At 48.1% G+C, this 22,854-nt stretch overlaps 1 protein-coding gene and 1 non-coding gene across 3 annotated transcripts in view; one reads left to right on the top strand and one right to left on the bottom strand.

Annotated features, from left to right (window-relative positions):
* The window catches only part of POLDIP3 (DNA polymerase delta interacting protein 3), a 34,793-nt gene extending 16,487 nt beyond the window's left edge, over positions 1 to 18,306 (bottom strand). Inside the window, exons 1-4 of one of the 2 annotated variants that reach the window (XM_010599291.3) lie at positions 18,144 to 18,304; positions 3,889 to 4,279; positions 2,814 to 2,900; positions 1,767 to 1,862 (exon numbers count right to left, since the gene is read on the bottom strand). In XM_010599291.3, coding sequence (XP_010597593.1) covers positions 1,767 to 1,862; positions 2,814 to 2,900; positions 3,889 to 4,279; positions 18,144 to 18,202 — 633 coding nt within the window. In that variant the 5' untranslated portion in view covers positions 18,203 to 18,304. Of the gene's footprint in view, positions 1 to 1,766; positions 1,863 to 2,813; positions 2,901 to 3,888; positions 4,280 to 18,143 lie in introns of both variants that reach the window. The other variant, XM_010599292.3, reaches the window with a different exon arrangement.
* Positions 18,307 to 18,578: 272 nt separating this feature from the next.
* On the top strand, positions 18,579 to 18,728 carry LOC111747608 (U12 minor spliceosomal RNA). The gene has a single exon (XR_002783591.1). It is a non-coding gene; the product is annotated as a U12 minor spliceosomal RNA (small nuclear RNA).
* Positions 18,729 to 22,854: the final 4,126 nt, after the last annotated feature.

Below are 22,854 nucleotides of genomic sequence, written 5' to 3'. Positions count from 1 at the left end.
GAGGGGAAGAAAACAGAGCCTGCACACATGCTCATGGAAGCAGCTTTCCACAGTGTTTAATGCTCTTGGCAAGAAGTTTCCATGAAGCCCTGACCTAGAAACTCACCTGGAAACCACAGGCTCACCTGTACCATTTAGACTTTACGAAAACCCTACAATTTAGGGCTCGTCAGAAGGCCAAAGGCTTGGAGTCAAGTTTATTCCCAGATAAGCTTCTTTCCACAATGGGTGGACCACCAACTCCAGGCTGGCTGGGCATAGGAACCCACTCTTGAGAGGGCCCAGGACGCCCAGACAAACGGAGGCATCATTCATAGGCCTGCCTGGGTGCACGGTTTAGAGATTGCCTGCCTCATTAGCTCCCAGACTGCTGGAGATGTGCCAGCACAGCCAGCACTTGTAGACCATCAGAAATAGTCCCCTTCCCAACTTGGGATGAGGTCCCTTGGGGAGATCAACCAGTAAACGCCTTTGCATTAGTGTCTGTGGAAAAAGATGAATGAAGCAGAAGTGGCAGCTGGTCGTGCCAGTTTAGGGCAGTGTTTACCAAGCGATGACCCAGGAAGGAATACAGCAGCCAGAGCGACAGAGCGGAGTATGGGGCAGGGTCCATCTGTCAGGCTTCTCCAAGTCTGGATGAAACAGCCTCCCTATGCTGGATTCACCATTCCCAGGCCTCTGAGTTTTGGAAGCCAGTATGGTGTAGTGCTTAAACACGTGGGCCCAGGGGCCAGATAGCTTAGGTTCAGATCCTGGATCCATGACTTACAATCTAGGTGACAGGGGCAGGATTATTTAACCTCTCTGTGCCTGACCCCTTATCTGTAAAATGGGAATAATAATAGTACCCATCTCACAGAGTGGCGGAGTGAGGGGGATGTCTTATATGAATTAATATAAATAAAGTGTTCAGAACTTTAAATTCTCAATTAGCATTAGCCACCAACTGAGCCAGGCTGATGGACCTCTCGGCAGCCAACCTGAGCAGCCTAATGAGCAGAAAGGCCTGGTCTTTTGTAAAGAAACAACTGGCACCATCCAGCTTCACACATGACTTTAAGAGCTTTATTAGTAACTGGAAGATTGGTCCACACACTCAGAACAACGACCAGAATGAAGTCTTTGGGCCTCTGAAGGCAAAATCTGGCAGCCCCCATCTCTAGCTGGCAACATCCACTGAGCAGCCCTCCCAGATGCTCCCAGAGGTAGATTTCTTTCCACTATGTCGGACTAGCACCCTGGCCTGACAAGCTTTCCCCACACAGGCTATGCCTGGAAGAGGCCACAGGGAGGTGTGGTCTATTTATGCTAATCCAACAACCAATGGGATCCGGGATCAAGGAATCGGGCGCAGCTGCTGACCATGAGGACGGGGAGCATGCAGTCTCTCCGGCCACAAAGGAAGGGAAGCAGGATTCTCTCGTGTGGGAGTACTTGTATTTTCCCTAAAGTGTCTCACAAACAGCAGCTAGGAGCTACAGCTCTGTACTTTACTAGCTGTGGTGCCCTGAGCAACTCACCGGACACCCCAGTCTCAGCATTTACAAAACCAAGGGCTGGGACCAGTTCCAGTTCTGAAAATGTAATGACCCAGATGAAGAAACATTTCTGAATTGAAAGCCCTATGCCCCACAGCCTCTCCCATCTACCTGATCACACACACTGAGTGTAGAAAAACCTAAAATGCTGGCTGAAATGGCAAGTGTTTTGTCATGTGTATTTTATCACAATAAAAATTATAAAAGAAATAATCGAAAACGCCATACCACATGGTGGAGAAAGCTGCCCGAGGTGGTGAATTTCATCTGTTTGCTAGGGATGGGAGTTATGACGTCATCGTCTTCATCCAGGTCGTATAAATTCTGAGAATAAAAAAAAAGAAGAAGCTAACGTGGCATCTTCGTCCAAAAGAGCTCAGAACACTCAACGCAACCTGTGCTCGGGCAGGACCTCGCAGCCATCAGGAACAAGTACAGCAGGGAGATGACCGCAGTTGTGGCAAAGAATCAAGGGAGAAGTGGGGGCGGGGGAGGGTAAATCCTGCCGGCTGGCTCCCTGCTGCAAGGACCCCGTGAAAGTACTCCAACTTCCAACTCTATCAGAAGTACCTTTTTACAAGCAGGCAGTATCTATCACAAGGCCCCAAAATACTTGCTTATATCCTTTGGCTTGAGAAGTCCACCCCAAAAAATCTAGCCTACTGAAGTAAATCCAAAATCTAGAAAGAGACTTACTGACAAACACATTCACAGCAGGATTTCTAATAGTGAAAATAACAGGAAAACTGTTTAAATAAACTATAAAACATCAACTCAATGGATTACGCAGTTGTTAAAAATGTTTACAGCAAATGTGAAACATTACAAAAAAATGCTTGAGTCAGAAAGTGAAAAAAGATACAAAATTGGGTAAGAATACAATCACCACTACACATTAAATTAATAATGATACTCAAAAAAACATGAAGGAAATATGGCAAAACTTCAACAGTGGTTGGTCTTGGAGAATAAGAGCACAAGGGACTTTTTCTTTTAATCTCTTTTCCAAATTTTCTGTATTAAACACATACTATTTTTATAATAAAAAAATTAATAGGCTCTCAATGTGCCTTTCTGCCCCTTATGCCCTTCCCTCATCCACAAAGAGGCTCCTCCTTAAACACATCAGTTGCAAACAGTCCAATGCAACTCCTCCTCTAATGCTTCTGTGGGAACTTTGGGCCAGGGCTCAAGTGATCTAGTACACCTCACCTGTGCACATGCATGTGTGCGTACGTACACACTCATACATACACATGCACACACACCGCCTACCTGCTTGGCCTGGTGGTTATTGACAACGTTGATCCTCATTCCAGCAGGATGGGCATGAAGGGGTACTGCCGCCTTCGGCTGTGGAACCTAGAAACATGATTCATCCCACAGGGTCCACATGCGTTCTCTATGAGCAGAACGCTGAAGTTGACATACGGCGGGCACCTGGTTTTGGTCTTTGGTAAGAGGCATTACAAAGTGTCTCACCCCTCAAAGCAAGAAAGGGAGGGAATATCATCAGCTCAGAGTCTGCAATAATGCATGTGGAGGACGCAATGAGCCCACTGCTGTACCAAGGTTGCTGTGAGGATGAAATGATTCTGTTTGCTTTCCCTGGAGGGCAGCGGCTGTGGTAGGGTAGTCAAGGCACTGGACTAGGAACCAGAAGATCTGACTGAGTTCCCACCCTGTCTTCTCCCACTGACGGCTGTGCAACTTTGGGCATGATATTTAACATCTCTGAAACTCAGAGGAGTCCCTGGGTGGCACAAACGGCTAGGTGCTCAACTACTAGCTGAAAAGTTGGTGGTTTGAACCTGGCCACAGGCACCTCAGAAACAGACCTGGTGATCTGCTTCCAAAAGGTCACAGCTTTGAAAGCCCTATCGTACACAGTTCTACTCTGAACACATGGGGTCACCATAAGTCAGAATCGACTCAATGGCAGCTAATAACAACAGCGACTGAGACTCAGATTCTTCTTTTATAAAACAGGTAATGATCCTACGGTTGCAACGAAGAATAAACAATCTATGTCAAGTGCCTGCCACACATCACATGCTCAATGAACGTTCCACCCTTTCCCCTTTCTTCCTTCCACCACTATCTCACTTGGGAAAGTCACTTAATTTCTTCTATACCTCCTTTTTCTTTTACACAAAACTGAGATAATACCTTGCCCTCTTCATATGGGTGCTTGGCTATAACATACATAAAAGGCCTTTGTAGGCAGCAAAGTGCTATACTAACAATTGAGGGAATTGTTGTTTTGGCCCAAACACTCCTGACTCCTGCTCCCTGCTAAATCTATGCTTGTCACTGGCCATCTGGGAATCTGACAAAAGCCATAACCTACCTGGATGGTTTTGGTGAGCTTCAGAGCAGGAGTCACTGTCCCGACGGGTGGGCTCATGAAGGCGGCAGGGGAATTCCGCTTCAAGCTGATCTTCTCCCGGGCATCAGCTACCTGGCGTGGCTTCTGGGGCACCACACTTTGCTGCTTGCGGGAGTTTAACATCTCTCGGGCATCCTGCACTTTCCCTTTGATCCGAAACCGGGCATCTTTCTGCAAAAGCTTCTCCCGGGCATCCTTGACTCCCAGCTTGAGTCTGGCATCTGAGAGGCCGATCTTTTGACGGGCATCAAACCTCTGCTGGAAGGTGGCTGTGCGCACTGGCTGGCTGAGAAGGTTCTGCTGGATCCCAACACGAGACCGGATATCTCCAGTCCCTGGTCTGACATTGAGCCTGCAGACAAAAACTGGAATATTAAATGGGTCTGGATATCCACAGCAACTCATGCAAGTAGAGCCGTGGTAACAATGGGAAAGAAAAGGTCCTGGGAGAAACCACAAAGCTGCTTCCTGCCTGAGAAGCAAGTAAGTCTACATAAGGTAAACTCATCTTCCCTAGTTTTATGGCTTTTAACTTTGCAGTGTAAGTGAAATTAGGAACAAGGGGCTGGAGATTTCTATCACTATTTGAAAGACTTTTTGCTCCCCAGAGCGAGTGTCTTCAAACACTACCGTGGACAATAACCTCAAACAATGCTGTTGTTGTCGTTGTTAGGTGCCACTGAGTCAGTTTCAACTCATAATGTCCCTTTGTACAACCGAACGAAACACTGCCCAGTCCTGTGCCATCCTCACAATTGTTGATATGCTTGAGCCCACTGCTGCAGCCACTGAGTCAATCCATCTCATTGAGGGGCTTCCTGTTTTTCGCTGACCTTCTACTTCACCAAGTATGATGTCCTTCTCCAAGGACTGATCCCTCCTGATAACATGTCCAAAGTACATGAGATCAAGTCTCGCCCTCCTCACTTCTAAGGAACATTCTGCTTGTACTTCTTTCATGACAGATTTGTTCATTCTTCTGGCAGTCCATGGTATATTCTATATTCTTCGTCAACACCATAATTCAAAGGCATCAATTCTTCTTTAGTCTTCCTTATTCACTGCCCAGCTTTCGTATGCGTATGAGGCAAATGAAAATACTATGGCTTGGGTCAGATGCACCTTAGTCCTTAAGGTGACATCTTTGCTTTTTAACACTTTAAAGAGGTCTTTTGTAGCAGATTTGCCCAATGCAGCAGCCTTGCCCAATGCAATGTATCATTTGATTTCTTGACTGCTGCTTTCATAGGCTTTGATTGTGGACTAAGTAAAATCAAATTCTTGACAACTTCAGTATTTTCTGTTGATCAAGATGTTGCTTATCGGTCCAGTGGTGAGAGTTTTTATCTTCTTTGTGTTGAGGTGTAATCCACACTGATCATCATCAATAAGTGCTTCAAGTCCTCTTCGCTTTCTAAAAGCAAAGTTGTGTCATCTGTATATTGCATATTGTTAATGAGTCTTCCTCCAATCCTGATGTCCTGTTCTTTTGCATACAACTGAGCTTCTCAGATTATCAGCTTAGACTACAGATTGAATAGGTATGGTGAAAGGATACAACCCTGATGCACACCTTTATTTATTTTAAACCATGCAGTATCCCCTTATTCTATTGGAATGGCTGCCTTTTAATCTATGTACAGGTTCTACATGAGTACAATTAAGTATTCTGGAATTTCTATTCTTTACAATGTTATCTATAATTTGTTATAATCCACACAGTTGAATGTCTTTGCATAGTCAATAAAACAGAGATAAACATCTTTCTAGTATTCTCTGCTTTCAGCCGAGATCCATCTAACATCAGCAATGGTATCTTTCATTTCATGTCCTCTTCTGAATCCAGCTCGAATTTCTGGCAGTTCCCTGTTGATGTACCGCAGCAACTGCTTGTCAATGATCTTCAGCAAAAATTTATGTGTGTGGTATTAACGATATTGTTTGCTAATTTCTGCATTCTGTTGGATCACCTTTCTTTGGAATGAGCACAAATATGGATCTCTTCCAGTCGGTTGGCCAGGTAGCTGTCTTCCAAATTTCTTGGCATAGACGAGTGAGAGAGAGCCTCCAATCCTACAGCCATTTGTTGAAACATCTCAACTGGTATTCTGTCAACTCCTGGAGCCTTGTTTTTTGCCAATGCCTTCAGCTCAGCTTGGACTTCTTCCTTCAGTGCCATTGGTTCTTCATCATATGCTACCTCCTGAAATGGCTGAATGTGGACAAATTCTTTTTGGTATAGTGACCCAGTGACCACCTTCTTTTGATGCTTCCTGTGTCATTCAGTATTTTGCCCACAGGACCCTTCAATATTGCAACTCGAGGCTTGAATTTTTTCTTCAGTCCTTTCCGCTTGAGAAATGCCAAGAGTGTTCTTCCCTTTTGGTTTTCTAACTCCAGGTCCTGGCACATGTCACCATTTTACTTTTTCTTCTCAAGCTACCCTTTGAAATCTTCTTTTCAGCTCTTTTACTTCATTTCTTCCACTCTATTTAGCTGCTCTACATTCAAGAGCAAGTTTCAGAGTCTCTTCTGACAGCCATTTTGGTCTTGTCTTTCCTCCTGTCTTTTTGATGACCTTTTGCTTTCTTCATGTATAACGTCCTTGATGTTATCCCACAACTCAACTTTGGTCATTAATGTTCAATGCATCAAACCTATTCTTGATATGGTCTCTAACTCAGGTGAGATGCACTCAAGGTCATATTTTGGCTTTCGTAGACTTGTTTTAATTTTCTTCAGCTTCAACTTCAACTTGCATAAGAGCAACCAGTCTGTTCTGTATTTGGCCCCTGGTCCTGCTCTGATATTGAGCTTCAATATCATCAGATTTTGAACTTCTCCACGGTCTCTTTCCAGAGATGTAGTCAATTTGATTCCCATGTATTCCATCCAGTGAGGTCCATGTGTATAGCCGCCGTTTACGTTGCTGAAAAAGGTACTTGCAATGAATAAGCCTTCGGTCTTACAAAATTTTATCATGCGATCTCCTGCGTCATTTCTATCACCAAGGCTATTTTTTCCAAATACCGATCATTCTTGTTTCCAACTTTCGCATTCCAATCGGTAGTAACGCTAGTCAGATAATATAATCCAATCACCAGTAATGCCAGTCAAATAAAATAAACATGTCCCCAAAATATAATCCCATACATCTGAAGAGCAATTTTACAGTTTCTAAAGCTCTTCCATATACATTCCCTCAACCAGGCCTCTCAGCATCCTGTGAGGTGGACATTGTTACGCCCACTTTATAGTGGGAGAAACAAGTGTAGAGAGGTTAAGTGATTATTAACAAACAGTGCCCAGCTAGCCTCGGCTAGCCTCTTGGGTCTAATGCTTGCAATGCCTTCAACTCGGTTGAGAACAATAAAGTCACCATGTGGGTCTGGCTTAGAGTTGAAGGACCAACAGATGGATGATGTAAAAACTTGGCAGAAAAGAAAAATAAAGTCACTCTACAATCATCTACAAAAATGTCAAGTCCAAAAACTGTTGAAATTTGAAATTAATTAAATCAAACTCCATTAACAGGCCCTACTCTCTCTTTCCCAGTTTCCTGTTGATCCTTCAGTGGTTTGAGACCAGAGACTTCTAAATACAATCCCAGAGACCCTCCCTAGGGTCTCCTGGCTTCTCCTGCCTCAACCCCACCCGTGCCATCCACTACCATAAACCTCGAGCAACCACTCCTGGGGCAAGCACCATGCCTGGGGTACCCCATTCCTCTTTGGAAAGCCCTCCCTGATTCTTCCAGGACAACTCTCCTTTGTGCCTATTATTATACCTGATTGTTTTCTCTCCCCGGCCTGGGCTGGGGATGGGAGGGCAAAATGGAGCTCATTCCATTTTCAGGGTCCAGTGATGTGTTTGTTGAGCATCAAAAACTCCTGTGGAGCTTTATAAGAAATATAGCCTTCCAGGTCCCATTCCAGATCTGCTAAATCCAAACTATGGGGGAGGAAAGACCCAGGAATCTGCATTTTTAATTTCACAGGTGATTCTGGAGAACCAGCAGCACTGAGAATTTCTGACCTGGTGTTAGAAGGTGAAACTCTTCTGCTGAATAAACACGTTCCTATACCTTTTCCCACATCACTGCCCAGGCCTGCGAGGAGGCATCCCTCACACTGCACAAGTCACTGGGATCCTCCTACTGCCTCATTTTTACAACAACAGGCTGGAGTGACAGGTATGCACCCAAAGGTAACACTGCCTGGTACCAATAAATGAACATCTGGACCTCCATGTTGTTATCCTTCAAATAATAGAAGAAACAGAGCAGACCCAAGGCACTGAGGCAGGGTACCAGGTTTCTCTTTGAAAAACAGCAAATTTCTTTAGGATTTAAATACTTTCCAGTGGGTTCAATACAAGGGTTCAGTACAAGGACTGGGTGGAAGAGTGGGTGGAATGGGTCATTCATGAAATAATCAGATTAGGTTTGATGTGGGTGTGTGGGGGTGTGTGTGTGTGGGTGCGTAGGGCCTGCTTGTTCATCCCTGCTCTATTTTCTCATTTAAACGCACTCTGGGAAACGGAGATGCTAGGGAAAGCAGGGCCAACAGGAATGAGGTGTTTAGGGAGGACAGTGAGCACAATTAAGAGAAGGAAGTAGCTATGTATGGCAGACAGCATCTCCACCTCCCCCGGACTGGGCTAACCTAGGCTTCTTGGCCCATGGTCCTCACTCATCCAACTGCCTCTTTCCACCTGCAACGTCAAGGGCAAAAGTGGGTCTATGCTTTGTGGTGACCCCAGGAACCTGTAGCTACACTGAGGAGCCCTGGTACTCAATGGAGGGAACAACATAGACTCAAGAAAAAAGCTCTACCCCCAAGAACAATAGGCAGGTGGTGGTGCCCCTCTGGCTTTTTTTCTTATGCTTTAAGCTCCCTCACATCTGCTGATGATGCCATCAAAGAAAAGCAACAGGCTATCAGTTCAGATCAGGGCTTTGAACCAGTTCCTTAGAGTTGGAACCCCTGCTGAGAATCTGCACTTCTAACCAGTTCCCAGGCGATGCTAATGCTGCTGGTTAGGGACCAATTCTGAGACCCACTGGTAAAGCAATGATTCTCAAAATTTATTATACATAAGAAGCACCTGGGGAGCTTGTTAAATGTAGATTCTGATTCAGAATACCTGGGGTGGAAATACAAATTCTCGGGGGGAGGGGGTTCAAACTGGTTAAAAGCCCTGGTTCAGACCAGAGCTGCCACTCAAGGATACTCATAAACGGGGAAAAGGATTCCGGTCAACATTTAGGTTCCAGATTCAACTGAAACCAAAGTTAGCAGAAAGCACCATCAAATGAGCCAGTTTACTCATTATGTACTGGGTCCCTCAAAAACCCCAGGCCCTGGGCGGCGTAACCAAGTCACCGAGAACAGTGGGTTACAGGCCCCCAGGGGCTCCAAACAGGAGGCTGAATACAGACACCCAAATAATCACCACCCTCTTGCTCTAGGTGAGAAAGGTGCAAAGCTTGTCGGGACACCACAGACAACTGGACACCCAAAGGGCTGGGAGAAGGCTGAGGGCTGGCCCAGGGTGTCTGGGAAGAACGGAGTGTGAAAGGGCATTCTGGGCGGAGGGACTGAATATGGGACCCACCCACTACAGCTGTGCCACTACAGGCTGCAGCTTGCAGTCTTTGCTCAGGCTGGTCTGGTGCGCAGCCGATGGGGGGCTTCACTTTCTGACATTCCCTCACTCCTCTGACACCACTTCCAAGAAGGCTCTGCTTCCCCCAGTTGGAGGTTCCCTCCTCCCAGCATTCAAAACACTTGACAAAACCTCTGTGAAGCTGCATTAAAATGCTGTGTTTACAGGTCTGCATCTCCAGGGACTACAAGCTTTGCAGGGGCACAGCCTGCATCTCCTCGCTCCAACCAGAGGAAAGACAGGGCTCGAAGAGCTCCCCATCCTGAGCTCAGAAACCCACAGGGATCCTCCCATTCATGCTGTCTTTTTAGAGTCAATCTCTGAGGTTAGCTGCCATCGTCTCCATTTACAGAGGAACTGAATCACAGTTAGTGGCATGGCTGAGATTGGGCCCTGGGCCTACCTGACTCCAGAGCCCACGCTCTTTCCATTATAACAGGCTCGAGCTTCCCTCCTTCTTTCTCCAAGGCCCCTGGGAGGTAAGAAGAAGAAGCATTCCAGAGAGCAGACTGCCTCAGCAAAGGCATCCTTCCACCCAGCTTGCACCAACTAGCCTGACACTCTGCTAGGATCCTGGCCTCCAATCACCCCTCACAGCTGAAAGGGGCACCCACATGGCCAGGGCACAGGGCCACCCTGGTCCCAACCCTCAGAGTGAGACCCACAAGGATCCCACTGGCTCAGAGGAGGGTGAGATCCTGCTTCTTATGTGGGAATTTCAGGAAAGGCCTCCCGGAAGAGAGTGGAATTCTCCAAATCCCACATCCTCCCATCACCTCATTACCAAAGGGCTCCTGATATTTGTAAGGGGAGGAGGAATGTGGAATGATCTCCTCATGTGATAAACCATGATTTTACAATACCATAAAATCAGACAAGACTAGAGTCCACAGCATCAATAATGTTTTCAAGAAGTCAAGTTATCTCATTTTACCATTCAAGTCACACAAGATTACAGCCAAGAAAAAAATGGAGGGAAAAAAGGATAAGCAGTTGAAAGCAATCATTTAAAATAACTAAAGGAATGAGATTCTTGAAAACAAAAGTCATATCCCTGAACAGAGAATGGAGAAAGGGGCAGATTCAAAAGTTTCCTGGTTGTCATGAATTGAATTTGCGTCCCCCAAAAATATCTGTCAACTTGGCTATGCCATGATTCCCGGTATTGTGCAACTGTCCGCCATTTTGTCATCTGATGTGATTTTTATATGTGTTGTAAAGCCTATCTCTACGATGTTAATCAGATGGGATTAGTGGCAGTTACGTTAATGAGGCAGGACTCGATCTACAAGATTAGATTGTGTTTTAAGCCAATTTCTTTTTAGAGATATAAAAGTGAGAAGCAAGCAGAGAGACATGGGGGACCTCACACCACCAAGAAAGCAGCGCTGGGAGCAGAGTGCGTCCTTTGGTACCTGCGCGAAGCTCCTAGAGCAGAAGATTGATGACAGGGATCTCCCCGCAGGGCCAACAGAGAGAGAGGGCCTTCCCCCGGAGATGAGGCCCTGAGTTCGGACTTCTAGCCTACAGACTGAGAGAATAAACTTCTGTTTGTTAAAGCCCTTCACTTGTGGTATTTCTGTTATAACAGCCAGCACTAAATAACCAAGACACTGGTTCACTCCAATGCTGTATGAACATTAAACCTTTACAGGAAGAAGGGATCAGGCCTCTCAACAACTTCACATCTCTTCTCTGATCACTGGTTATGGCTGCTTGAAGTGCTGTGTTCAGAATTCTGGGGAAACTTCCAGATTCCAGGGGAGAGAGCTATGATAAGCAGCTTCTGCCATGGTCACTTAAGGGGCCACTTGGGTTTATAAAGGACATTATGAAGAAGGTGATGAACTACAATGTTTGGATGCTCCCTAAAAACCAAAAACCAAACTCACTGCCGTCAAGTCAATTCCAACTAATGGTGACCCCACGTGTGTAGGAACAGAACTGCACTCCACAGGGTTTTCAATGGTTGTTCTCTTACAGAAGCAGACTGCCAGCAGATTGGCACTGCCACTGGGCAGGCTTGAACCGCTAACCTTTTGGATAGTAGCTGAGTGTAAACTGTGCAACATCTAGGGATATTTATAAAAAAAGGAAATCAACTAAAATGTTTGAGTGCTCACTACAGGTCAATAAACTTTGATACATATCTCCTTTAAACCCTACGACAAACCTGTGAGTTAGGTTATTATCCACATTTTGTAGATGCGGAAACTGAGATTAAAGATTTAGTCTTCCAAGATCCCAGAGCTACTAAAAGTGATGGCTGGATTTGAACTTCACCAAGGAGCCCTGGTGGCACAGTGATTAAAGCAATCGACTGCTTACCAAAAGGCTGCCGGTTTGAAACCACCTGCGGCTCCAGGGGAGAAAGATGTGGCAGTCTGCTTCCGTAGAGATTTACAGCCTTGGAAACCTTATGGGGTCGCTATGAGTCAGAATCGACTCGATGGTAGTGGGTTTAATTTTTTATGTCTAGTTAAGGAGCCCTTGTGGTACAGTGGTTAAGAGCTCAGGCTACTAACCAAAAGGTTGGCAGTTGGAATCTACCAGCCACTCCTTGGAAACTCTATGGGGCAGTTCTACACCATCCTATAGGGACGCTATGGGTGGGAATCGACTCAACAGCAATGGGTTTGGTTTTTTTTGGCAGTTAAGGACCAATAAATTAAACAAGACCAGAGCTTGAAGGGTTAACGAAAGGTGAGTTCCTCCTCCACTACTGTTTGAGGAAAATCTTAGGATTCCAGTCACGCCCAGGGACACAGAGTACACTCTCCAGTGACCACACACACACCCTGAGGATGGATGACAGTACACTAGCTTGAGGAACCACACACCAACCTGTCCGACAAAAAAAGGCCACCAGGATGTCTTGTGCTGCGTTTTTATCTATTTGAACAGAATAAAAGGTATTTTGGGGTGGGAGGTGATGGCAGTGGTGGAATTTGGACATATTTCCCCTTAATTCGGTGCATTCAGTTCCCTGGTTACACCAGTTCTTCCAGCTCTTTTCACGAACAGCTTTAGGGGGCGGCAGTGTTAAAGCTTTTTATAAGCACTGTGCCTCTTTCCTGCATGAAAAGACAGCTATTCATCCCAGCAGGCAGCAGGACTGTTATAAGGCAGGCATTAGTCATCAGGAATTTTTCAAATAAACACTCCTGCTAGGGGTAGGTCTCTAAAACACAGGGTCAATTATATTGTCCTCCTGCTCCAGACCTGTCCATAGCTCCCTAACAAAGTCCAACTCCTTTTCCTATCCCCAGCCTCACTCCCGTTGCAGGGACTATCTGATGTTCCTGACACACATTCTGCACTTTTGGCCTCAGCAAAAAAATAATTTGGGGTGGGGGGGAGTGGGCAGGGGAGGGAGAAGTGGAGGAAGTTTTGAGCAAGTCTCTTAACTGTCTCGCCTCCATGACATCCTAAAGTGCAACTCAGCAACTGCTTCCAGGCCCTCACTGGGTATTCCATGGGGTCCTGGGAAGTAAGAACGAGTGCTGTCTGTCCTGTGATCCTCAATGCTGCCGTAGGCTGGCAAGAAGGCAAATGTCCCACTTGACCCTGAGCTCTCTCCCCCATATATCCCCAATTAGTCTGGCACACGAGTGATGCCCAGGGAGAGTCTGCCTGCAGCAAGGACTGCCTCACCTTCTTGGTTCTGTTTGTGGAGGGCAGGGCGGCCGCCAGCTCTGGACAGATGTCCTATCCAAAGGGTTTGGGGCCATGAAGGGGCCCTGGATTGCTCTAAAGAGGATTTTTATCCAGAGGGGAGGGGGAGTTCCCAGAATCTATGATGGGGTTAGAAGGAGCGAGTGTTGTTGTTATCTTTATAGGATGAAAACAGTTCAAATCAAACCATTACTGAGGTCTATGCTGAATCAGGAATATCCTGGCTGGTACACACAGTTACCACATTCAGCTGCTAACCAAAAGGTTGGAGTCCACCCACTGGTGCCTCAAGAGAAAGCCCTCGCAATCTACTTCTGAAAAAGCAGCCACTGAAAACCTATGGAGTACAGTTCCAACTCTGACGCACATGGGGTCACCATGAGTCAAGATCAACTGGATGGCAACTGGTTTTACTACAAATACTTTAGGTCCTGAAGATACAAAAAAAAACAAGACATTATCTCCTTGGCCCTCTAAGACAGTCTTGTGCAGACATTATACTTTAAAACATAATTCTTTACCTACAAGTTATATAACTCAGCTCATTTTCCTCCTCTTTGTGTTTTTTGTGTTCAGATCTACATATCCTTTATTTTATTTCAACAAGGAAACAAGCAATGAGTACCAAGACCAGAGCCCTGGCCTGGGCTGAGAAGTTTACTCGCACCTCCCCCACGGCTCCAAGGACTCCGCAGATGGACCATCTGGCCCCGGGCTGCTGACTCCAGCACACTCAAGGCCTGTGGAAATCCCACTTCCCCACTAAGACTGCCACCTCTATCTACATGGGGACAGTGAACAGAAAGCTGTCCTCTGAGAGGTAAACTAATCAAGAACTAATGAGACAGGTGGTCATGACTAACTTTATCAGTGATCCTCTTACATCTAAAGGAAAAAAATCAATAAGGCAGGCCCACACTACAGTGGGTGCCCAGTGCTGTTCAGCGGAGACCCACCCATGGGCCACGAGCCACTGAAGCCACTAGGAAGATGTGCTGTGCGTGGAGAACGACAGCATGATGAGGTCTCACCACAGCCTACATAAAGTAGCACTCAAAACCACCCCCCCAATTTCACATTAAGATATTCTGATGATTAATTGGGGCCCTAAGTAAACACCACCACCACCACTACCATCATCATCCTTTTCTTGACTTACTAGGTGTGATGAACACAAAACATAACGGCACATTCCACAACCGCAAGATCACAAGAAACAAAGTGAGCAGACAGGTGGGGAAAAAAGGTTATTTATGCTACATTTCTACAGGATCTATCTTTTGTATTGCCACTAAAAAGAGGAAAGAAGCTTTCTGAGATAGTCCCAGGTTCTTCCTAAGTTATTAAACACAAAGTTCTTCCTGGGACATCCACGCAATGTTAAAACCAAAGTTCTTGGTGTGGGAATTTCTTCTAGGAAGAATGTTAAAAATATATTTACTATAGGAAATGAAATTTGTGCACTTGAACTAAAATGGTCTCTGTTGATAGGACTGTTGGGAGACAATTTTAGATGCGTCCCTTGCAAGCAGGGCACTGACTGCCCTTTGTTCAGCCCATTGGTGGCACAGTGGTTAGGTGCTCAGTGACTCAAACTCACCAGCTACTCCATGGGAGAAAGATGTGGCAGTCTGCTTCTGTAAAGATTTACAGCCTTGGAAACCCTTTGGGGCAGTTCTGCTCTGTTCTATAGGGTCACTGAGTCAGAACTGACTCGATGACAAGGGGTGTTTTTTTTTTTTTTATATAGGCAACAGCCTTGGAAGACAAGACAACATCTCCCTCTGTAGCAAAGAGTGGGCATGCTTACTGCCCATTATAAAAGATTTGGGTTCCTTAAGCTCATGGTTCCTCTCCTATAACATAACCCACTGAATATGCAGCTGTCATCTGACCCTCTTCATGTTGCCCTGTGGGAAGTGGGGCTTGGGGAACCAATGTAAGAATGCTGATCCTCTAGCTACTGCTATCATTGTGGGTTATGAACTGCTCTGTCTCTAACCCAGGAGTCCTGTCTGTCTGAGTTGTCTAGTGCTGCTATAACAGAAATACCACAAGTGGAGGGCTTCAACAAACGAAAGTTTTTTATCTCACAGTGTAGTAGGCTAGAAATCCAAGTTCAGGGCAATGGCTCCAGAAGAAGGCTTTCTCTCTCCGTCAGCTCTGGAGGAAGGTCCTTATCATCAATCTTGCACTGGACTAGGAGCTTCTCAGTAGAGGCACTCTGGTCCAAAGGACATGCTCTTCTCCTGGCAATACTTTCTTGGTGGTATGAGGTCCCCCATTCTCTGCTCACTTCTCTTTCCTTTTATCTCTTGTAAGATAAAAGGGGATGCAGGCCACACCCCAGGGAGTCTTCCTTTGTGTTGGATCAGTGATGTGACCTGAGTAAGGGTGTTATATCCCAACCTAATCACCTTTAACGTAACCCAATCTTGCCTCATTAACCACAGGCAAAGATTAGGATTTACAACAGGTAGGAAAATTACATCAATGACTAAATGGAGGACAACTACACAACACTGGGAATCATGGCCTGACCAAGATGACGCTTATTTTGGGGGGGGACACAATTTAATCCATGACAATGTCTTCTATCAACATCTGTGAAACTGCAGCAGACTAACGGGCTAGCTTACAAACATGGTAAAATCCCAGACCCTTCACAGTTCTCGATAAGGGTTCTCATAGTTTTTCTCTCTGTTGGCCATGCAAGTGAAATATAAAATGGAGTTCCCAATGGATTTAAAGCCAAACACCGTGCAGCCTCGCTTCTTCCACCCTAGTCTTTCTGCCTGCACTCTCCCCTCCCCCAATGCAATCTTCACAAAGAAGCAAAATAATATCCTCACACTGAAAAAAGGATCCTATTTCTTCTTAAAAGCCTTCAGCGATGATGATGAAAGCTGACATCTACTGAGCACTAAGCATCTGCCAGGCACTTTTCCAAGCACTTTAGAGATAGTCACCTAATCCTAGCGATAGCCTAATGAATCAGGTATCACCCACATTTTATAAAGAAAGAGAGGCAGAGAAAAGATAAAAAAGCTTGCATAAGACCACAGGGAAAGGGAGGAAAAGCAGGGAATTGAACCTTGGCAGTCTGGCTCTAGGGCCCTAAGCCTATCTATTACACCCCTGGGGGAAGGAGGGAGCATTTCCACTCCTTGATTAAAGGCCCATAACTCTTAACGACTACCATCATTTGCCAAACACTTAGTACATGGCGGGACGCTAGAGAAAAACAAACTTTAAAAAACACAGTCTTACATTTAATCCTCTCAACGACCTAGCAAAAACCATCATTATGAATGAAGAAACTGTCCAGCTCAGAAGTCAGTCACCCGGCAGGGAGGCAGAGAACCTACCTGTGGGCCTGCTGGGGACCTGGCCTGCCTGGCTCCACAGCCCCTGCTCTCCCCATGGATCCCATACGCCCCTGCCCTGCAGCCCCACCCACTGTCCAAACAAGCCTTTGCACACACTTACACCAAAAAGAACATGTCCTGGGAAGCTGGCTCATTCAGCAACTGATGAACCAGCCTACTAGATTTGGACGCAGTTAAGTGGCCAGAGGGTGCAGGACCAAATTCACATCAGTTGCAGAGAGGACCTAGGAGAGAACTCCCCCCAGATAACAGTTGAGGAAACTAATACTAGGGCACCTGTTAACAACAGGAGGCCAGGTGGTGGCCGGCACTTGTGCACGTGCGTGTGTCAACATACACTTCAGACAGCAAGGGAATCTATTTTCTAGCCACAGACATATCGGAGATAAGAAACATCTGCCAAGGGAGTGAATGTCTGAGAAAGCAAAAGCTAACTTCTTTCCAAGGAGCCCTGGCAGTGCACTGTTTAAGGCACTCGGCTGCTAACCCGAAGGTCCGCGGTTCGAACCCAGACGTGGCAGTCTGCTTGCATAAAGATTAGGGCCTCGGAAGCCCTACGGGGCAGCTCGGCTCTGTCCTCCAGGGTCGCTGGAGGAATCCAACTCGACGACAACGGGTTTGTTTGGGTTTGGCGTCCTTACAACCGGGCTGTTTACGAAGACGTTTGAACTTAAAACTTGGTGCGCTGGGAAATTACGGGCCAAGTTCCCACTTCTTCATGCAGGTGAACTCAACTCGAAACGGGCCGGGACCACCGAGAGCTGCCCGAGTCCGAAGCGGGGGGCAACCACGGCAGGCCACCCCGCGTTCCGCCCCCAGCCCGGGCCGCCGGCCCCGAGGCCGCCCGCCGACTCGCTGCCCTGTCCCTCCGCCCCGGCCCCCGGCCCCCGGCCCCCGGCCCCGTTCCCGTCCCGAAAACGGGGAAGCCGCGCGTCCACGAAGGCGCTCGGAAAGCCCGACGGCGGACAGAGGGGGCGCCCGGGGTCCGAGCCTCGGCTTCGCAGAGCCTGAGGGGCAGTCCGAGCAGGTCGCCGCCCCGCTAAACTTCAGGGGCCTTCACTCCGAGACGGACCGACTAACGCGGCCAGACCGGGGGGACAGGAGGCTGAGGGAGGCAGGCTCCTCAGGGCAGGGACCCGGCACCGCGGGGCTGGGGTCCTGGGCCGACCCCTTCCCTGCTGCGGCAGCCCCGCCACTCGCGAGGCGCCCGGACTCAGGCCGCCCCTCCGCAGTCCCCACAAACGCCGACACCCCGGCGCCCCGAGACGGCGACCGCCCCACGACCTCCCCGGCCCGAGCGACGGCGTCCCCAGCCAGTGGGCGGGCGGGCGACCGGGCCCGCGGCGGCCGAACCAATGAGGAGCGCGGCTGCGGCAGGGGGCGGGCGCAGGCGGCCCTCAGCGTCGCGCCTCGGCCGCTCCCTCCTCAGCGTCGAGCCCCGCTACCCCGCGGACCCCGACCCTGAAGGGAGAAAACGCCGCTCACCGCCCCTTCGCCGCCGCCCCACGCTTCCGGATGAGTTCGTCCAAAGATATATCCGCCATCTTGCACCGCCGAGCGAGCAAAGACAAGTAGCTCCCTCAGCCCTCAAACCCGCCCCTTCGCTCGCGACTGAACGATTCGCAGCTTCCGGCGTTCTGCCCGCGAACTCTCGCGACAGCTCAAACCGGACACGGGGTCGGAAGGGGTGGGGCTCTGCCCGTGAGCCCTCGCGGTGCTGGCTGCTTATTTGCATAGAGATATCACCGTACCTCTAGTCTCCCCCGAATAAATAAAAGCAAAAGCGACATAAACACTTAGTAATGAATAAGGCAAACTTTAAAAAAACAGGGATCTCAGGTCGACGAGCACTTTTTATATTCACCATAGGGCTAATAGGAATGCTACTCGTTACCTAGGCAGTTGGTAAGCTTTTCGTTTATGCCTTAAACTTATGAGTAAGGAAAATAACGATCCGGGGTGACGCCCGGATCCTCACTGCTAATGTGAGACGAATTTTTGAGCGGGTAAAGGTTGCCCCTAAGGTGACCCGCCTACTTTGCGGGATGCCTGGGAGTTGCGATCTGCCCGACCCCTTGTTTTTTGGAAGAGTAGACTGGGTGTAACGAGACGCGCTGAGGTTGGTCACGTGAGATAAGCAGACCCCTTGTTTTTTGGAAGAGTAGACTGGGTGTAACGAGACGCGCTGAGGTTGGTCACGTGAGATAAGCAAACTTGGGTTTGTGTGTTCGTGCCGTGTTTTTGGACATAGTATTTCCTAGAATCGGTCGACTGGCTCTGGGCTTGTATTTTTTGTCGCGTTGCAACCACACTACTGGGCTTATTGTGTACAGTGTATACAATTGTCGACGATACTGTATTGGGTGTTTATGACCCACAAGCCTGTCGCTTTTCGTACATGGTTCATCCTAGAAGTTGTGAGCCTTAAGCAACTTAAGCCAGCTCGCTGACACTTCCTCCACCGGTCAACCTAGTGTAGTAACAACCATCTGTTTTGTTGAGAATTCAAGATAATCCGTGCGTACCGCGCACCTATTTTGTATGTACTGTTTTTCGGGTACACAGTAGGCACTCAATTTGTGAGGAAGTGTGTGCTCACTTTGTGGCTTTATACTGTACTGCGCCAGAGGGTGGGAGCCGGAGGTCTGCCTGGCTCACCTCCCACAGCCCACGCTTTGTTGTTGTTGTTAGGTGCCCTGGAGTCGGTTCCGACTCCTAGCGACCCTATGAAACACTGCCCGGTCCTGCGCCACCTTTACAATCCAGTGAGCCCACACTTAGCATCCTGGTTTTCACAACCACATCACTTAGCCTCTGTGCCTCTGTCTGCCTGACCTGTAAAATGGGGGAAGAACAGTACCTGCCTGACAGGTGTTGGGAGGGTTAAATAGGCTAATTCATTAATGGGGTCCATACATGGAATGGCTTTTTCACTGATGCAGCTCCAGCACCCAGCACAGAGCCTACCAGGAGGAAGGTACTCAATAAGTATTTGTTGAATCAGTAATTAAAAATGCTGTTTATTAAGTCCAGTGCTGCGGTATAGTTATGTGGTCTTAACACAGTTGAAAATCTGGCGTCAGAAGCTTGGTGGAGGAATTGGGCAAGAGCTGGGAAAGCTAGAAGGGTCTGGGACTGGGCCCCAGACAAAAGCAGTCAATCCAGGTCCCACCCTGTGGTCTCTCAGACAAAAGCAGTCAATCCAGGTCCCACCCTGTGGTCTCTCAGACAAAAGCAGTCAATCCAGGTCCCACCCTGTGGTCTCTCACCTCCCTCCGCCTGGTTTCTTCACCTGTAAACCCTGACCTTTCATCCAGGGCAGCCGAGAGGTACACCCAGGTCTTTGTAGGAAGATGGTGCTGAGTGAGCGTTTGTACCTCCTGGGAAGACCCCGCAGGTCCTGTCTCAGCCCTGGAGACAGCCGGACTGTGGGGAGCAGATTTGAAGACACCAGGAAGGGGCAGAGGACTGTAAAAATTAACACCAAACACACACACACAAAGTTAAACATTTAAAAAGTCACATAATTAATTTTTTACAGCTAGCACAATAGGGTCATAAACTTCTTGAGGTCTTCTAGTTCTGGGGTTGTCACAGGGCTGTCCTATCCCTCCACAGGCTGTGGTCTGGAGATCTGTGGGGCAGATTTAGTTGTCCCCCAGTTAGGGGTCATAGACCTGTGGTAGTAGGGCCTGGCGCATTCCCGGACTCTCTGAGCTGGGTCTCATCCCACTCCTTCTGACCTGGCGTGAACATACAGTGGATTTCCAGGAACGCAGCTGCCCTTTAACCTCAGGGAATTCAGTCCAGCTTTGTGAAGAAATTTACCATCTCGGAAAACCATGTCCATGACCACGGCTCGGGGGGCAGCTGCATGTGGGGCTGCCAGTCCCTGGACCCTGCATGTGGACCAGTCTCTGTCCCTGGCCTCGCCACCTCTGGTGGGATTGGGGCCCAGTCTTTACATGTTGAAAAATGTATCATTGTATTATAAATTCCTTTCTTGCTCTTTTGTTTCAGTTGGGGCTTTACATTGCAAAATACCAGGAGTCTACCAAACTGTCCCTCTCACTGGCCGGTGAAATAGTCTGTGCCTAGGCAGGTGATATTACCTGCTATAAGTAATTACTTTAAAAGGATGGCGGTCTGAAAGGGTGGAGAAGCAGTGACCTAGTTCACCCTGTTTCATGGGTGGAAAAACCAAGGCCAGGAGAGAGTCAGGACCAGGTCCAGTCCATCTGTCTTCCCAGCTCCAGGAGACAGCCCCATGTGGGCTCAGGCAGGTCTGTGTTCAAATCCCCACCCTCAGGCCTCCATTTTCTCCTCCTCACATGGGGATAGGAATGAGGAATAGACCTAACATGTGCCAAGGGCTCAGCATAGTCCTCAGCACACAGTAGGTGTGGGAAAGGGCTCCTTGGGGTCTGGGGCTCCCAAACTGAGTCCTTTCCCCACCGAGAATCCCCAGCCTTGCCCCTTTATGTAGTGGGGGCCAAGACAAGTGTGGAGGGTGAGAGCAATGAGGGGCTCCCCCATCCCTGAGGCTTGGCTTCAGGCTTTCCTTCCTGTGAACCGCCTCCATCCTTTCCAGCCATATTGACCTTCGCCATGTTCCTTGGGCCACCCAGTGTGTCCCTGCCCCAGGGCCTTTGCACTTGCTGGAGTGCCAGTCTCCCTCTCTAGCCTCATCTCCACCGTTTCCAGCAACCAGCAGCCTTCTTGATGTTTCTGGAAGTTTGTTCTACAAGCTTGTTCCAACCTCAGGACCTTTGCACTTGCCATTCCCATTGCTTTACCCCGGTGGGGCTGGCCCCTTCCCTTCACACGGCAGGACAAATGTGATCTCTGCAGAGCGGGCTTTCCTGCTTTTTTAATGTAACAGCAGCCCTGGCTCCCGCACTGTCTCATCACCTTAGCATTCATCATGTTACTGGTCTACTGTTTTTCCCGCCAGAACCCCAGTGTCTGGAGCGTCCACAGCCAAGTTCCCAGCTCTTGGAGTATATACCGGAATGAACAAGGGAATGAGTCAACTTGGTTCCCCCTTGGAGCCTTCAGGGCAGAGCAACACCTGCCTACCTCCTGTACCCATTAAGGTCAAGTCGATTCCGAGTCATATGATCCTATGGGACAGAGTAGAACTGTTCCACAGAGTTTCCAAGGAGTGGCTGGGATTTGAACTGCTGACCTTTTGGTTAGCAGCCTAACACTTAACCACTGCACCACCAGGGCTCCCTGCCTACCTCAGGCCCACACAGAACTGGAAAGCCACTCACTGCCCAGAGCCTCGGTCTAATGACTTAACCTTCCTCTCCCAAGACTGCCCAAAGACAAGAGAAAAAACACAGGGGGCGCACGGAGCTGTCCAAAGATGGGTCTGGGGTCTTCATTTAACGCAGCTGAGATGATGTGAGTAGGGTAGGGTGTTATGGATTGAGTTGTGTACCCCCAAAATGTGTGTCAAGTTGGCTAGGCCATGATTTCCAGTATTATGTGGTTGTCCACCTTTTTGTCATCTGATGTGATTTCCCAATGTGTTGTAAATCCTACCTCTATGATGTTAACAAGGTGGGGTTAGTGGCAGTTATGGTAATGAGGCAGGACTCCCTCTACAAGATTAGGTTGTATTTTAAGTCAGTCTCTTTTGAGATACAAAAGAGAAGCTAGCAGAGACATGGGGACTTCATACCACCAAGAAAAAAGCACCAGGAGCATAGTCCATTCTTTGGACCTAGGGTCTTTGAGCTAAGAAACTCAACAGGGGAAGATTGATGACAAGGAGCCCAGAGCCGACAGAGAGAAAGCCTTCCACCTAGACTGTGGAAGAATAAACTTCTCTTTGTTAAAGCCATCCACTTGAGGTATTTCTGTTACAGCAGCACTAGATGACAGACACAGGGCAAGGGGGCAGAGGTTGAAAGCCGAACTCCCAGGCCCACACCCCGGCCCCGGCCCCGGCCCCGGCCCCAGCCCCGACCTTCACATTCCACGAACCTACCCCGTGAGAGTCATCTGAGAGGAGGGTAAAGATGGAGGGGCTGTCTGCACACTTTTTAGAAAATTTGCAACTGGAAACAGCCTAAATGCCCAACGATAGGGGATTCACTAAATAATCAATCGTGATCCCCCTGGGTTTCTGGTCAGTGATGCCGGGAAAAGCAGCAGCCACAGGGGCGGACCACCTGGTTTCAATCCC

Source organism: Loxodonta africana, chromosome 4, assembly GCF_030014295.1.
Source record: "Loxodonta africana isolate mLoxAfr1 chromosome 4, mLoxAfr1.hap2, whole genome shotgun sequence".
NCBI classification, from domain to species: Eukaryota; Metazoa; Chordata; class Mammalia; order Proboscidea; family Elephantidae; genus Loxodonta; species Loxodonta africana.
This window is presented reverse-complemented; position numbering and strand designations above follow the sequence as displayed.